Source organism: Leptidea sinapis, chromosome 41 (genome assembly GCF_905404315.1).
Source record: "Leptidea sinapis chromosome 41, ilLepSina1.1, whole genome shotgun sequence".
In the NCBI taxonomy this organism is placed as follows: Eukaryota; Metazoa; Arthropoda; class Insecta; order Lepidoptera; family Pieridae; genus Leptidea; species Leptidea sinapis.
In genome coordinates, this window is record NC_066305.1 from 6,797,318 (window position 1) to 6,813,556 (window position 16,239).

The 16,239-nt window shown below is 34.6% G+C and overlaps 1 protein-coding gene across 4 annotated transcripts in view; it reads right to left on the bottom strand.

Moving 5' to 3' along the window:
- Positions 1-2,194: 2,194 nt before the first annotated feature.
- Positions 2,195-16,239, bottom strand: part of LOC126976607 (inositol-trisphosphate 3-kinase homolog) — a 132,313-nt gene continuing 118,268 nt past the window's right edge. For 3 of the 4 annotated variants that reach the window (XM_050825028.1, XM_050825031.1, XM_050825029.1), the window contains 2 exons: positions 3,656-3,817; positions 2,195-3,331 (listed from right to left, as the gene is read on the bottom strand). In XM_050825028.1, the coding sequence (XP_050680985.1) occupies positions 2,411-3,331; positions 3,656-3,817 (1,083 nt within the window). In that variant the 3' untranslated portion in view covers positions 2,195-2,410. Of the gene's footprint in view, positions 3,332-3,655; positions 3,818-3,923; positions 4,128-16,239 lie in introns of those variants that run through there. The other variant, XM_050825030.1, reaches the window with a different exon arrangement.

Sequence of the window (16,239 nt, forward strand, 5' to 3'; positions counted from 1 at the left end):
GGCAACGCTCTTGTGATTCCTCTGGTGTTGCAAGAGAATGTGGGCGGCGGTGATCACTTAACACCAGGTGACCCGTACGCTATTATTTAAAAATATGACTTTTTATTTTTTCCTGTTTAATTGTATGCATATTTTGGCCCTTTTTATGGCTTTTCGTGCATATTTTAGCTATTTTACTTGCATATTTGCATGCATATTTTTGGGCAGTTTTTGTAGCATATAATCCGGTCTCTACTTATTACAAATGATCAGTGGACCTAAGTTACCAGACAATGACTCGGGGTACGTCACGTTTGTGATTTTTATTACTTAATACAATGCGCTCCATCCTATTCATCAGCATTATTACTTAACGACAATGTTCAGTAAGATTTGCAAGGCTAGATAAGTATGAAAGATAAGACAAGCGTTACCATGTCATGACTCGGGATAAGTCAAGATCTTCAGATATAAGGTCAAGCATGCTGGTGCTTTCATGAGGTACCTTTTGATAAGCCGTCACAGCCACACAGTCTATATTGTAACATCAGAAGAATCCAGATCGTTGCCTACTGGGAAACGATCTGGAAACGAAATGAGTTTCTTCCGGTTTAGTCTTACCTCGTTAAAAGGTTAATGCTACGCACTGTGGGTTAGCACCCACACCTACCGTACATCCATATAGTGATCATCTGCTGCCGGAATCAAGTCAAATAGAACTAACAGACATGAGTTAATTATCAAACAGTAGATGTAAAGAAGCCAGAGATGAGCTCGCTCTTAATAGCGTGAAGCAAGGAACACTTGAAAATGAAAGAAACTTTAGTTGCAGTTCACCTTAAATTAATAATACTAGCTTACAAATCGTTAGTTGACGAGCCTGCTGATGTAGTGGTTACAGATATCTACGATATACGTGTCTGCCTAAGCACTCTGGAACCTTTGATAATTAATACCTACGTCTAGAATCTAGATAAAGCCTCTTGGTGACAACCGATGAAAACAGACCAGATTTATTACTATAGTATGCGTGGCAAGCTACGTCATACACTCGCGATTTGTATGTCACTTTGTGTTAGTGTGCGTGCATTGCTCAAAATAGAGGTTAACTTTCATGCTCGACGTTTGCACAGCTGTCACACTCTATCTAGTCGTATAAATGCTCTATGCCTTTAGCCTGGGACTTTGCATGGATCAAACGTTACAAAGCTAAGGATCGTAACGTACGGAATGCTCCAATCTTCATTTGGCTCTCAGCCTTAGCTTCGTTTGTGAATGTTTGTTTAGCGGGTGTGATCATCTAACATCAATGAAACCCCATGTCCGTTCGTGTCTGATACAAAAAATTACAATTATTTATACTAAAACCTTAGTACATTCCAAGAAAGTTATAATTTTAGTGTAGTAATGGATCGACAGATGGCTCTGTCGGTTGTAATTGTGATTTGGTTTTTTGTTTAAAAAAAAGTTAAGTGATTAGTTTTGGGCTTTTTGAGATTAATTTCTTAGTAATGGAGAAATCGGATGACTCAATGCTCAAGCAAAGATCTCACCATAAAGGCCAGAGGTTAAATTTTAATGATACAATTTATTATCATCCACATTCTTGTTATATCTAAGGTGGTGATGTTATCTACCTACACACTCTGTAGAGTGGTTAAAAATCGTTGTCATAATATTACTAACACGTGTAGGTATCATAGAGAAAAAGTAAGCTAGCTACTGCAACCATTTTCATTTTTTTGAGTTGGAAAGCGTGGTCATAGAAGTTAAAGATAAAATATAATCGATATGTTTTAATAGCATTTTACAAATATGTAGCATAATGTTTTCGTAAGTTTAATCTGATTTTCAATAATTACTACAAACAGTTTAATAGTGGTAGGACCACAGGCCAATGGACGATGGATACCACGGCAGCGCCTTTTTCTACATTCACGCAGTTGCGTGCATACATTATTATTGTACTTTCAGCTTTGTAGTTATAATAGTGCTTAGCTATTGGCCAAATTACTGGGCAGTGGGCAACTAAAGACAATATCTTAGGATACAAGCAGGACCAGGATAGAATACAAGGCATCGCTAAGAAATTCCTATTTTGAAAAATTCTGAGCTGCAGCGTGTTCATGGCTTATTACTTAGCACCAGGCGAGCTTGGCTTGTTTCGTCACTTATGTTATCTTAAAAAGAAAGAGTGATGAAATAAAACAAGGCATTAAAAATCATTTAAATTATCATATTATTAGCTTAAAAATAAAGAATTTAAGGACTAGATTATAATCATTCTGCAAACATTTTTACTTTGACACATAGCGATTATTTGTGTACAACTCCGTGGCCCTTTGAGGCGCGAAAAACGAGCACTCTTGGCGTGCGTCAGGCTGTCGGTGCAGAGACCGCAAGGCGAGTCCAAGGACAGAACGACTGACCTTCAGCGAGACACATCTGGCTCCAAGCACACTTCAGGTAATTTGGCTGTTTCTATAGTTTCTATAAGTCTATCTAATCCATAAAGGAAACCTTCTTCATGGTTTCCTTGCTCCCATGGCTTGCGGTGGGTGACGTGGACGCCCTCCGGCAAACTCCTCGTTTTTGCAAAATCAATGAGCCACGCGCCAACGCGTTCCTCGTCATAAATAATGAATATACTGCTTCCAACGATTTCATGAGTCTTGAAAAAGTCCGACTTTTCAAAAAGATCTCTTATTTCACGAAGACGAGATGCTATCGCGGTACGGGCTCGTTCATCTTTACCGATAAACCTTGCTACTGTTGAGGCGAGATGCTTTGGTTCTCGTACTTTTTGCAAATCAGTGAGCGGTAGTTGTCCTGGAAGTTTGACAGCCTCGATACGGAAGCCTTGTTCAGCGGACGACGAACTGTTCTCTCTAAATTGCATGTATCTTAGTTTAGTCACAGCGCGAGCCGCGTGTTCAGCTTCGGTGGGTGCACTGGGATCGAGACGAACCATCTTCTCGTAAAGATCACGTCTGGCTCGGGCGTTGCTTACTTCTTCTTCAAGGAAAGTACGTGTTCCCATCTTGATGTCCATGACATGCGGGTCCCGGAAACCGTGCAACAAGTCTTGCAGTTCAATGAAGTGTTCACCGCCATATTCGAGTTCCCTATAGTAGCGAGGAATCGCAGATCGCATGTGGGGGCATGCGGCCAGTGCCTCGTAGGCGTCTCGTTCTGGATTGTGTGACGGGTGGTCGCCGACAGCACGGCGCTTCCACACAGTGCCAGGGCCGGCTGGGGCCAGGGATCCGGGATGACCGGAAAGTTGGAACCATTCCGATGATCGAGTTTTCAACAGCGCATCAGATGCAGGTGCTGAAAGCTCTAGTGCATTCTGTAACAAATAAAATAATATTATTGTATTTTTGTAATATTTTTGCCATCGTTTTTACTAGGAAGCTAAACTTTTGCACTTCATACTTCTGCAATACCAGAAGCATTAGAGGTGAAAGGATTGTTACTTTACGTTAAGGCTTCATTATATCGAACAACACTATATAGATATAATTGATTGTATAAAATGATCGAACATATATTTAAAATTGAGTTAAAATTCGTCAATGTTGTTTTATGATTTAAAATATTTAAGTTATTACTAAGCCTACTATTGGATAGTGCACGTATATATTACTGTAAAATACGAGTGATAAAAACTTACAATAGCTAAGAATTTGAGTAGATCTGAAGGTTGCGAGGTTGGAGTGGTTGGAGCTGGCATTGGAGGAGCAGGCTCCACCGAAGGTGCCGCACGTTTCCAACGTTTGAAGAGAGCACCCTCGTTCTTGCTACGCCAGCGGTCTTCATCTTTACCAGCAGCAACCTGAGGACAACAAAAAACCACATTGAACCACCATGTTTTCGCAATACACTACAATATATGAACACTTTTGCAAATTGAACACTTCACAGCGAATAACGCAACGTACCGCTATAAGTTTGTTAGCGGTGTAAAGGAGACCACCAGGACCGAAGCGGCCGAGCATCGACTGGCGGGAGACACTGTTCATCTTGCTTGACACGGTCATGGCGAGTTAGAAGTTACACGTTAGTAGCGCGGGAGCACAATGGGTACTATGCCAGGAGCGACAGTAACAACTGAGCGTCTAGTGCGAGCTAGCGAATGATGGAAGCGGGCGGGTCGTGCTGCTTATATAGAGACCTCGGCTTTCTTGTGACGTATGCGATGTGTGTACGTCGCGAATAGCGAGACGTACCCGCGCGCCGCCTCACCGCATCACACGCCCGCACTAATGTTTTCCTAACATGTTTTGTTTTTCAACACATTTTGACGGTCGAGCTAGAAGGTGCACGCCGTATAACTCTACGAGCGTTTCAGACATTTATTTGTATCAATAGTATATCTTAAATACTACTTTAAAATTCCGACTGAAAGACTAGCATAAATCATGAAATAAATAAAAAAAAATATGAGATTCAATCATTGAAATTTTTTGCGCGAGTAAATTAAATTGTTAACTCTAAGTTAAGCTAAGATTCTCAATCAAATACTGAAAACTTACGCAAGTGACTAAGTGTAATTTCGGATTGAAGTCAGTCATTACTCATAAAAGTAGGTTTATGTAAATAAGAATCAAAATATAATTAGATTATGTAAGTATATGTTTGTCATAAACTCTCATGTTGATTATGTTATAGTAGAATTTAAATAATACTTATTTGTAATACCTACAATAGAAAATTTCAATAAAGAACAATTTTAAAAGTAAAAGTTGACAATATTTTTGCGTTATATCTTTGTTTTTCTATAAAGATAAGGCAAATACCTATATGAGCGAGGAACTTAAACTTAACCTAAACTTCTTTTTTTTTGTTTTATTTATTTGAAGCACTGGTAACAAGACCATTGGCTCAAACCAAAGTACAATAAAAGAAGAATATTTAAATCATTGTTTCAAAATAAGTACTCGATCACAAGAAACACCCAATTAGGTTTATGGGCAAGAAATTCTTGATGTAGGTGGTAGGTAAAGCCTCATTTTTTTCAACTTCTTTTCGATGATTTTATCAAATGACAACTGAATATGTCACAATCGTCTTCTATTCTCTAAGTATCATTTTTTTTAATCCGGCAAGTGCTGCTTTCGGAATTTTTTAGTTACTCACATTTCAATATAAAACATAATACAATACAATAGGCCGATGCGTCTTTAGTCATAGAGGATATATATAACAATTAAAGTGAACTGAGATAAAACATGACGTACAGTCCTTCGCACAACGTATGACGTAAAGGGAAACATGTTATTGCGTCTCCAAATTGTCGGGATAATCCTTACCGAATTAACGAGAATTTTAATGACTTTTGCTACAATATTGAGGCCAAATATTTAAAAGTGATTGAAGAAATATTGTAATATTTTTTATTTCAAACGTTACAGTTGAAATTTTGTTTATTTACTCGAAGACCTATCTAATAAGTACCTAATTAGCTATTTCGTCCATTACCTACATCTAGCGGTAATGGGAGGTAACTGAGTAGATAAATATAGCATACTAAACACGTTGCTATGCGTAAAACTTTTATAATGACTTTATAGTTTATACAATTATAACTGGTAAATCAAGAAGATGGAAGAAATTGAGGCGCTTCTCACATTCTCCGTATTATCATAATTCGATATAATTTATAACGATAGGATTAATTTTTAACAGAATGTCTTATGTGCGAAACTTTCTAATTATTATTGTTTCTGGAAAAGGGTCCAACATTTTTTAAACATAGATCGATGAGAATTTGTTAATTGTGTTTCAATGGGCCAAAAATATTTTTCAAGGACGTTCTTTCGAATTCAGAGCGCTGGAGAACAAAATATTTTGTTCCCGTCAGACAAACACTATTGATCTTCACTGTTTAAGAAACAAACTAGGAGTTTGATGATTTCGAATAATCATGAAAATTTGACAAGTCGTAAATGATATATAAATGGATATTCATCCTTTATGAAATCGACCTCTTTGGTTGACAAGTAATAAATACATTCTTATTAAGCACCAGCCAACCAGAAGAGAGAAAGCTCAAACTCCCATAAGAATGAAATTGTATTTTATTCCCGCAGTCCTATATATAATCATAATTGACATATTTTAAAGAAAAGGGTATTATGGTATAACTATTTCTCTGAAACGAAGTTATATAGTATCACTACAATTAGAGACCATAAACACGGACTAGTAAAAACTCCGGTAGGACTCCGCGCCGTGATATTAGCAAGTGAAGCACCTTTATGCTAGTGTGTGTTTGGTTACGGGGTATACCAGTTACACAATTTTTTCTTCCTTAAATAATCATATATCCACAAATACTTTTATATTATTGTTTTTACACTTTTTCGCAACGCACGACGGCATTTTTAAAATATTTTATTGCGACGCAAGCTGATCTGTCACAGACGATGGCAAATCACATAATGGCGTCCGATCGGCTTGTGTTAGTGTAAGTGTATGGCTATGTATTTGTGTGGGGCTATGTATTTACACGTTTACCGGCTTGTTTTGGTGCCTCACTGTTATGTAAGGTGACACGGAGTCATTATTTTTTTTCTCGTCCGTGACCATATAATCCATTTTTGTAATTTGTTCTAAACCAATATGATAATTTTCCAAAAGTTCTTTACTTCCTAAATAGGTAAGTATACTTATTCCTATTTATTGATCTTTGCTTCGGACAGAAACAAGATAAACTGCACAATATGCAGAATATTTTGAAGGGCTACAAGAAAAGTTTTAAGTTTTTGACCTATTCATAATAATATTGTAATAAAAATATCTAGACTGGGTTTTCCGTTGCAACGATCTGACACAGAACTGACCTCACCTTCTCTATTATATTAATATCTCTATCTACTTATTCATAAAATAATTACAAAATGAATATGCCATTACGTAATATAACATAGTCTAATTATTGTACATTTCAAATACATTACATAATTAATTATTTTAATTATACCTGTACTTATGATAGTTTTGTTTTTCTGTTCAAATTAACATTATATGGAAGATTATGCATTCCTGCCATGTCTCATAAAAGTACAAATAATAATAATTAGTAAGTAACAAGTTTTATCTTATTTAAAACTATGGAATATATGCAGTTTACTTAATAAATGTTACTTGTAACAACAATATTTATTTTAAGAATTAATGAATTAACTTTAATAGTAATACAACATTCGTTTTTAATTGTAATGCTGTTGTTTATAAACAAATGTGTTACGTAATTTAAAAGAATTATTAAAAGATGTGGTAATAGTATATAAGATAAATGATTTTCGTAATGTTATCGCCGATTGGGTATGGAACGACAATAAATTATATTTTTACGAAATTTTAAGTTAAGATAAGGAAGATAAATAATTGATTTAAAATCCTATTTCGAAGAATGCTCAGACCAATGTCATGAGTAAAGGGTTTTGATTAAAAAAAGATTAATGTCAAGTTTCGGCAATAATTTGATGTAAAAATTCAGTAGATAATAATTTCACCCATTTAAAAAAAAGTATTCTATTTAAATGATTCATACCGTGCGTTTCAAAGGAAATCTATTCCGTTAAATTTTATCCTTGTACTGTTAAATGGTCATGGTCAAATGAAGAAATCTAGTAGACTGCAGACGTATACAGGTCGGAATTATAATTTTTGTGTTCACGGTATTCCGTGGATCAACCTCACTTTACCTGTTTTATTTTTACTAATAACATTGTTGTTTAATTTTTTTTGTCCAACAAAACCATTAAAAAGGCTAACTTATAAATTTTGATGCATCAATTATATTGTAATTGAAATGATTTGTAAATCGATGAAGCTGTTAATGTTGTTGAAAGGACAGGCAATGAGTTTCTTGCCAAGTTGGAATTTATTGAGAAGTCTTTTCATTAAACCTCAACCTTTTCCGAAGTGGTGGTAAATGTAAAAAGAAAAACAAAAGTGTAATTTCTTTGACCTACATGTATAGGTATAAAGTGATTTTGATTTATTTGAATAATTTGATTTGATTTGAAACATGTCGCCCACTTCCACTGTTGCACGACACGCTCCACCCGAACATCGTGTCCGTTCGCTCGTTACACTAAAAAAAAATTTGCCTTTCATCAAAATTTTTGTTTTAAAAAGCCTTGAATGCTGAAAGTGTCATAGAAGATCATGGCATTTGTAATTAGAGTTACTTAAACTTACTTTCGAATTCTGCATTATGCACAATCCACAAAAAGTAAAAAAACAAAATTGCCCGCAAAATCGCACACCACGTTTGACAAGTCCTTTCAGATTACTGAAGTATCTTGGGAATATATGCGTTGCGTAGTATTGTTAATTTCAATACAATAGCAATATTTTGCATTAACATTAAAATATTTTCGCCATAAATCTTCGGAACACGGGAGGCACAAATTCGAAACAAAATCTGAAATGAATATTATTTTGAAATGAAGTTTATTGATATTTTGATGTCTCTGATGTTTCTGAATAAAGTATTATTTATGAACAAGAATTCTGAAAGTACCTGCCATGAGACAATAATAACTTATTACCTTTAAGTGGTTTTAAGTTTCTATAAAAAGTACAAAGTATAAAGGGTTATCCTGAAAGTGAATCAAATTATAGTTGTCGCAGCTCCACTTTGCGGATTTTTTTTTTATGGAATAGGAGGACAAACGAGCGTACGGGTCATCTGTTGTTAAGTGATCACCGCCGCCCACAATCTCTTCCAACACCAGAGGAATACAGGAGCGTTGCCGGCCTTTGCTCTTTCTATCCTTATTACTCTTTCATACACTGATATATAGTTTTTACTATAAAATATTACTTTATAATATACTTGTTAATAATATACTTATACAAATGATTTAAGTTTTCTTTAGTGTTAATTCCGCCAATATTTGTTTTTAAAACAATTCGACACGTGTTTCGCCTCTACACGAGGCATCCTCAGGACGTGATGTCTCGCCAAAATCTGGCACGAGACTTTGGCGAGAACTAAAGAAAACTTAAATCATTTGTATAATTATGAATTTCCGCAAAGTAACGCCTAATTCAATAATTTTTTTTAAATAATATATTTGCTAATAATACTTGTTGACCCGACAGACGTTGTTCTATTCATAATAAAAATCTCTTTCGGATGGAATTTCGTAAAAAAGAAAAAGCTGACCTCTACTCGGCGAAAAAGAAATACTCCTAGCAAATTATAAAGATATGATGAGCCAATACATAGGTGGAAATCTGTTATAAAGGCATAAAAGGCATTTATTTTCTCAAAATTGATTCCTTTAGAATTCTTTTTGATGTCATTTCTTATACTACTAGATACTACTACCGCTTCGGAAACAAATGGCGCTCTGAGAGAGAAGAAGCGGCGCAAGAAACTCTCCCAGCATTCTTTTTTCTGCGCTCTTTTCAATAAAAATATACAATATTGTACAGTCGCTATAAAATAATCACAATCTAGTCCCAGGCTGTCCGATCATTTAGATATTCAGTAGTGGAGTAATAGGATTTACGACAGAGCCATTTCTTTATAAAACATTTAAATTTATTTATAGATAATGCCTGAACAGTGGCTGGGAGCATTATATACATACATTATATACTAGTGGACCCGACAGACCATAAACCAATCTCAAATTCACTGGAACATACAAAAATATTATCAAAATCAGTCCAGCCGTTTAGGGAGTAGTTCAATTGTGAATCTAAACCATTCTCGAATCCACCTGAATACATACAGAAAGTTTTATTAAAATCGGTCCAGCCGTTTAGGAGGATTTCAGTTACAACAGACGCACAAATTAAATATATATACATTAATATTAGATAGAAGATTGTATGGAATAAGCAGTCAAAGTAGCTTACGGCTCATCTATTGATAGGAAAGTTGCCGTCGTAACAACAGAAAAAAAATTAAGGAAAAGGTAGACACGTTTTACTGAATCTACCAATATGAACACCTTTAGTTTTCAGTTAATTTCACCAAAAGTGTAAGTACCTACTCTAGCTTGTTTATATTAATTTCAAATCTATTATATGACCTCATTTTTAGCTAGTTTTAGAAGCATTTTAAAACATGCCAACTCCATTGTAAAAATCGATTGGAATACCAACAGCTCGTAAGGATGCCTCGCAGAGAGGCGAAACAGCGGCATTACCACTGCATATCATAATTTAAGACATTTTATATACCTACTACTAGCTGATCCAACAAACGTTTTTCTGTAGATAGTAAAAAAACTGTTTTATATGAATTTTTCAATAATATTAATTCATAACATCAAAAATTATTTTGTAAAATATGTCCCTGTTGTTATAATGAAATTGTTTCATAGCAGAACTGTCAAACCATTTTTCACTAAATTATCTCATAGAAAATATTATGTCCATACAAAACAAATATTGAAAAAAAAAAGAACTTTGGGTCTCAAATCGAAATAAAACTATCCTATCTCTCAAGTTGGACCAAACTGCACTCCATGAAGTAATCCCCATTAAAATCCGTTCATTAGTTTAGGAGTCCATCGCGGACTAACAACGTGTCACGTAATTTATATATTAAGATATATTAGTCAAAGCTAATAAGGCCAATCTTCAGATTTATTGGGATCTGTTCTTTCACTATCAAGATTGTCGTTATTAAATTCACTTGTTATTAAAAAAGCAACAATATCGTCCCATATGATCATAAAATAATATTTTTTTTTATAAATTCTTTCACATAGTCTCTACATTCACTTCATCCCAATCTATAACTGGACCGTAGCTTAGTAGTAGTAGTAGTATTCTTAAATCTGAATTTAAATCCAATGTTTTTCGTACACGTATTTTTGAAGTCAATATTTTTTTTTATTTAAAGTATTTCTTTAGATCTCACTGTCTTGGATCCGTCCCTCACTAGGTGCATAACATAATGCAGCGTCTCGAGGCCGCAATTGCAATATACTTAACATAATTCCTGAGCCAAATGGTCAAGTTTGTGAAAAACACGTATAATATCGCTGTAAAATCGTTCTGAATGTAAAGTATGTAATGTTTTCGAATTCAACGACGAATAAATATAAAAAGTTAGGTAATGACTACCTACGATGCATGAATAACAAGATTATCGGCGACATTTATTTTCTATTACGTAGTAACAAGTTTTTTAGTAAGTACGTTTTGAAAGAATTTGAGAGAATTAACATACAATTTTGCACACACATGTATCCGTACACAAAAGGATATGAAGTACTTATTGTACCGAAAATTTATTGCTCCCGAGGGATCGCGAGAAGCAAATTTGTTGGGATCCACATAATATAACTACAGACAACGAAAAAAAATATTTTTAGTTATGGAAGGAAAGAGTACCTATCATTGAAATCTAAGATTGCCGCCGGGTATGTCAATCATCGGTTTGCAGGGATGCAGAAAATGAATGCGAGTTTGAAATCCAAGATGGCCGCCGCAAAAACTATGTTTCTAAAAATATGGATATCGTATCCATGGTTCTTCGTAGAGTAGAGTACAAATTTGGGATCATGTTCCAAATACAAAATGGCTACCGTGCGGTACATAAAATTATGCTTTCAGCAATATGGATATCGTTTCTCAGGTTCTCGGAGAGCATAAACGTATTTGAGATATTTTTTTAAATACAACATGCCCGTTATATATAACTATTTTACCAACAATATAGATATCATTTCCAAAGTGTAAGCGAACGCTGTCAGATACCACATTAGTAAAAGAAATCTGATATAAATCATTTGTGATCATTATCTGACCAATGAGCTGAATGCTCGCGCCCGCTCACCTCAGAGTTTACTTAATTGTTTGCATTGCGACTATTAAGTGTCTACCTACTGCGTTTTAACTTCTTTAATCCTTAGTAGCTTCAGCGAATCCATTTAAAAATTCCATATCTGATCCTTCTCTTTTGATATAAACAATAATGGTATAAAAATCTACGAAAAGTTTAAAGATCAATCCTGTTTTGACGACATCACATCTGCCGTACTTTTCCTTTGTTTACTTATATATCGGATCGTGCTCATTGTGTGTTCAGATCAAATTATGCTTAATAGCAGCTAATACATTATGCACTGTTTGGTATATAAGAACGTGTATGAGTACCTTATACATAACTTATGAATGACTTTGATACTGTGTTACAATTATCATTGTTATGGTGAAAATAATAATAGTGTAATTATATATTATAAGCCAAATAAACAACATAACTTAATAAGAGCTACAATTATTGAAGTGAATTTTGTAATGGCCGACTAGCCACATTTTACTAAACTAACTAAAATATGAATATTAACATTAAAGTTTACTAAGACTATTGTCTAACAAGATAGATAGAATAACAAGATAGGTAGATATACCTATCTTGTTATTCTATCTCTTTCTCCTATCTTTAGCTATAAATGTTTCTTTTGAAATAAAGTACTTTGACTTTTTGTATACTTGTTACCGTTTCCAATTTCGATAGGTTTTTTTGTTTGGGCCCGTTATACTCCCAGATTAGTCAAAAAAAATAGATGATTATGATGGAATCTGTGAGTTACTTTAATTCTAGAAAACTAAAAAGTAATAAATATATTTTGTAATATAATATACAAGTGGTGACCCGGCAAAAGTTGTTTTGTCAAATATATTAAATACCCCGCGCCCGCTTATTGTATGAATTGTCATATGTTAAGAAATGTCATTGACTGATGTATTTGTTTGCGAATATATAGGTATTTCATATTAAAAAAATATATAGTTTCCAGATAAGTAATCACTAACACATAATATACTAAACCTTCTTCTAAACACCATAAGATGCAGCATCTTATGGTTTAAGTATAAGCGAAGGAAAAAAACGGCTCTCCATTTTTAGTGTACATTTTTGTATTTATATTTTATAATAATTACAATAATTACTGTTAAAAAAAAGTTTAGAAAGTCTAACAGAAATATGATTCGCTAAAAGTTATGCTCTTACTTACCGAGATCCATTTATGAGTATACAGTTACACATTTTTTTCAGGTCTTTTAGTACGTACGTATTCAAATTCAAATATTTTTATTCAAAATAGGATACAATATCACTAAATGAAAGTCAAAAACTACCACCCATTCCAAAAAGTATGCCTCAGATCTGAGAAGAACGGGCGCCATAAACCCAGCGGGCTTCTTTTTTTTATAAAAATTATGATTACAAAGTATAATAATAATAATGTATATATATAATATCGTACTTATTATTAAATAGCCAAAGTGGAAAGCCATTTATATTATTTAATATTTATAATAGTTATTTATTATTAATAAATTTTCGTAAATTCGTTATAACTTGAACTCTGTTGAATTAATTAATGACTCAAATAAAAAAATATTTCAAATGACGTCAGTAGTGTTTGTGTTTATTAATTAATTACATTGACTGCGTAAATAATTGTGAGTTAAATAATAATATTTAATTAATTTAATTTGAACATAATACTAATTTTGTTAAAATTGGCCTTACTTTCAAGTATACATACAACTTAAACATTAACAGAACACGGTTAAACATTTATAATATCATTATTTCTAAACAAGTACATGCATGTCTGCTTTAAGGATAAGTACAAAAATAATCGTACTGCAAAATTTATTTTTTAAGTGATATAGAATTAAAAATATTAAATAAAAAAATTGTTAAAAATTTCAGTGTCTCATCTATGCTGGACGCCTCCCCCAAAGGTCGCCATGACGATCGGTCCTGCGCTGCCCTCATCCAACCTATTCCGGAAATCTTGACCAGATCGTCGGTTCATCTTGTGGGAGGCCTTCCAACACTACGTCTTCTGGTACGTCGTCGCCATTCGAGGACTTTACTGCGACAACGGCCATCTGTCTGTCGAACTATGTGCCCTGCCCATTGCCACTTCATTTTCTCAACCATCTGGGCTATGTCAGTAACTTTCGTTCTCCAACAGATCTCCTCATTTCTGATTCGATCTCGCAGGGAAACTCTGAGCAAAGCCCTCACCATTGCCCTCTGAGCGACAATGAGCTTCCTCATAAGGCCCATAGTTAGCGACCACGTCTGCGTTCCGTATGTCATCATTGGCAACACACACGGGTTAAAAACCTTAGTCTTCAGACACTGCGGTATTTTGGACATATTGTCTAATGGCCGTTTTCAATAACCTATCTTATATCCTTAGTTTAATTTACTAGAGGTAAGACAAATCTATCTTTTTACGCTTACTTACATTTCAATAACCTATCGACAAATTTTATTGGATACTATAACTATGGACAGATAAGATCTTGTCATTAAACGGTGACAGCAATAATATATCCGTAACTGAATATATTATTCGACAGTTTCAGTTGTATTAAGCTTTATGACGTATAAGCAACCAAGTTCACAGGTGGCGTAAGTTGACACAGTTGTCAGCCAAGAGTTTTGTTATTTTAGGGCCAAATTAAAAATACCTTTACAGCCCCCACTGACTCATTATTACTACATATAGACGATCTGACAGCGCGATTATCCGTGAACTATTTTGATTTGTCAATGTGTGCTTTAGCTAAAGGTTTAATATTCAAAATACTAAGGAGCTAAGCGTGGCTGACTATTGAGGAGATTTCAATCAAAATCGGCTACAGTAATATGAGGTCATTTGTCACGCGGGGACTGTCACGCCATTAAAGAACAGCGTTAAAACACATTTGTGTTGGAACACATACTGAGTGGCTCCTTTTTTAAACACCACACGTTTTATATATTTTTAAGTTCCTACATGTTTGTTGGTGTGTGTGTGTCCAAATAAATGTTTTCTTTCTTTCTTTAATAATAGATTCACCTATTTTTTATATCTTGCTGTATCTCGGATTTTTATATTATTCTGTTCCATCCGCAAAACCGCTATAGGGTTGCAAGATGGCAATAATTCTAGTACGATATAATTGGTAGGTCTTAGAATCGGTTGCATCTATTTTTTATACCCCAAAATTTTTTAATATTGAATTTTTATTAATTACTTGGCATTACAACAATACAATTTTTAGTAAAGCTTTATCGGCTCATTGCCAATGTAAGCGCATGTAAATATCTGCATAAGTGATGACTACGCACTAACTTTTCCTTAAGATTGCACCTTGAAAAACCTTTATAGAAAACAAAGTCATTCTCACCTACAGCATCAGTCCCAACGGCATATTTTATAGCTTTACATTGAACGGGCTTAAGGATAATGCAGCATGTATTTGTTTGTGTATTTCGGGGTCGAGTGTGGCAATACCGCCTGGCGGAAATTTGCACCAAGGAATACAAAACAACCTGAGGATATTTCGACGCGGAACTATCGCCCTTTGGCGCCTGCATTTTAAAGACAAATGCAGCGTCATAGCAATTGCATTAAAATGTATGGGATGACTATCTTGCAGTGATTTATGTAGTTATTGGATTAAATTGTAAATCACGTACTAAATGCGCACACTCCCAACGTATGTTTGACTGCTGAGCTGAACTTATCTTTTTTATTGAGATAATAATGTTATCCGAGCATGAAATGAAATATTATCAGTTATGACATTACGCAATATTTCCTCGCATTGCTGTTGCGCTACGAATATTGTAAATAATGGTTATAACAGAAGTGTCAGTATTTTTTTCCGCAAGGGGAGGACACACGGGCGTGTGGGACACCTGATATTAAATGATCACCGCCCCACTATTCTCTTGCAAGTTATTTAATATACCTAGAGGCTGTTTCACATTGTTTATTCGATAGGTAAGTAGCAAGTTCCTGATAGGCTACTTGCTACTTACCTATCGAATAAAGACATCATTTGCGTTTCACAATGAACAGATAGTGTTATCCAGCAGGTAAGGGCCATTTAAATTATAGGATGGATGTAGTAGCAGATATCATAGTTATCTGATGGATCACCTGACAGAGTGTGAGAGACAAGCATTTGACAAAATAATGGCAATTTATATAATGGTAGGGGAGCCCAAGAGACTAAATAGGCATATACTCGAGCGTCGTGGGCACCTATTGGATTGTGTAGGCTAGATTCTAAATGAAAAAAAGTTTATATGATGTGTTATCTGTCACTGGCGGGGGGAGCGTGTAGAACAATATAAAAAAGCAGTCACAAAGAAATTCTCAAGCGCTTTAGATATTAATAGTGTATGGGCCCCATCTGTCACTGATAACGGAAAAGTTAATTGTGCAGGTGGCCAAACAAAGGGATAGAAGA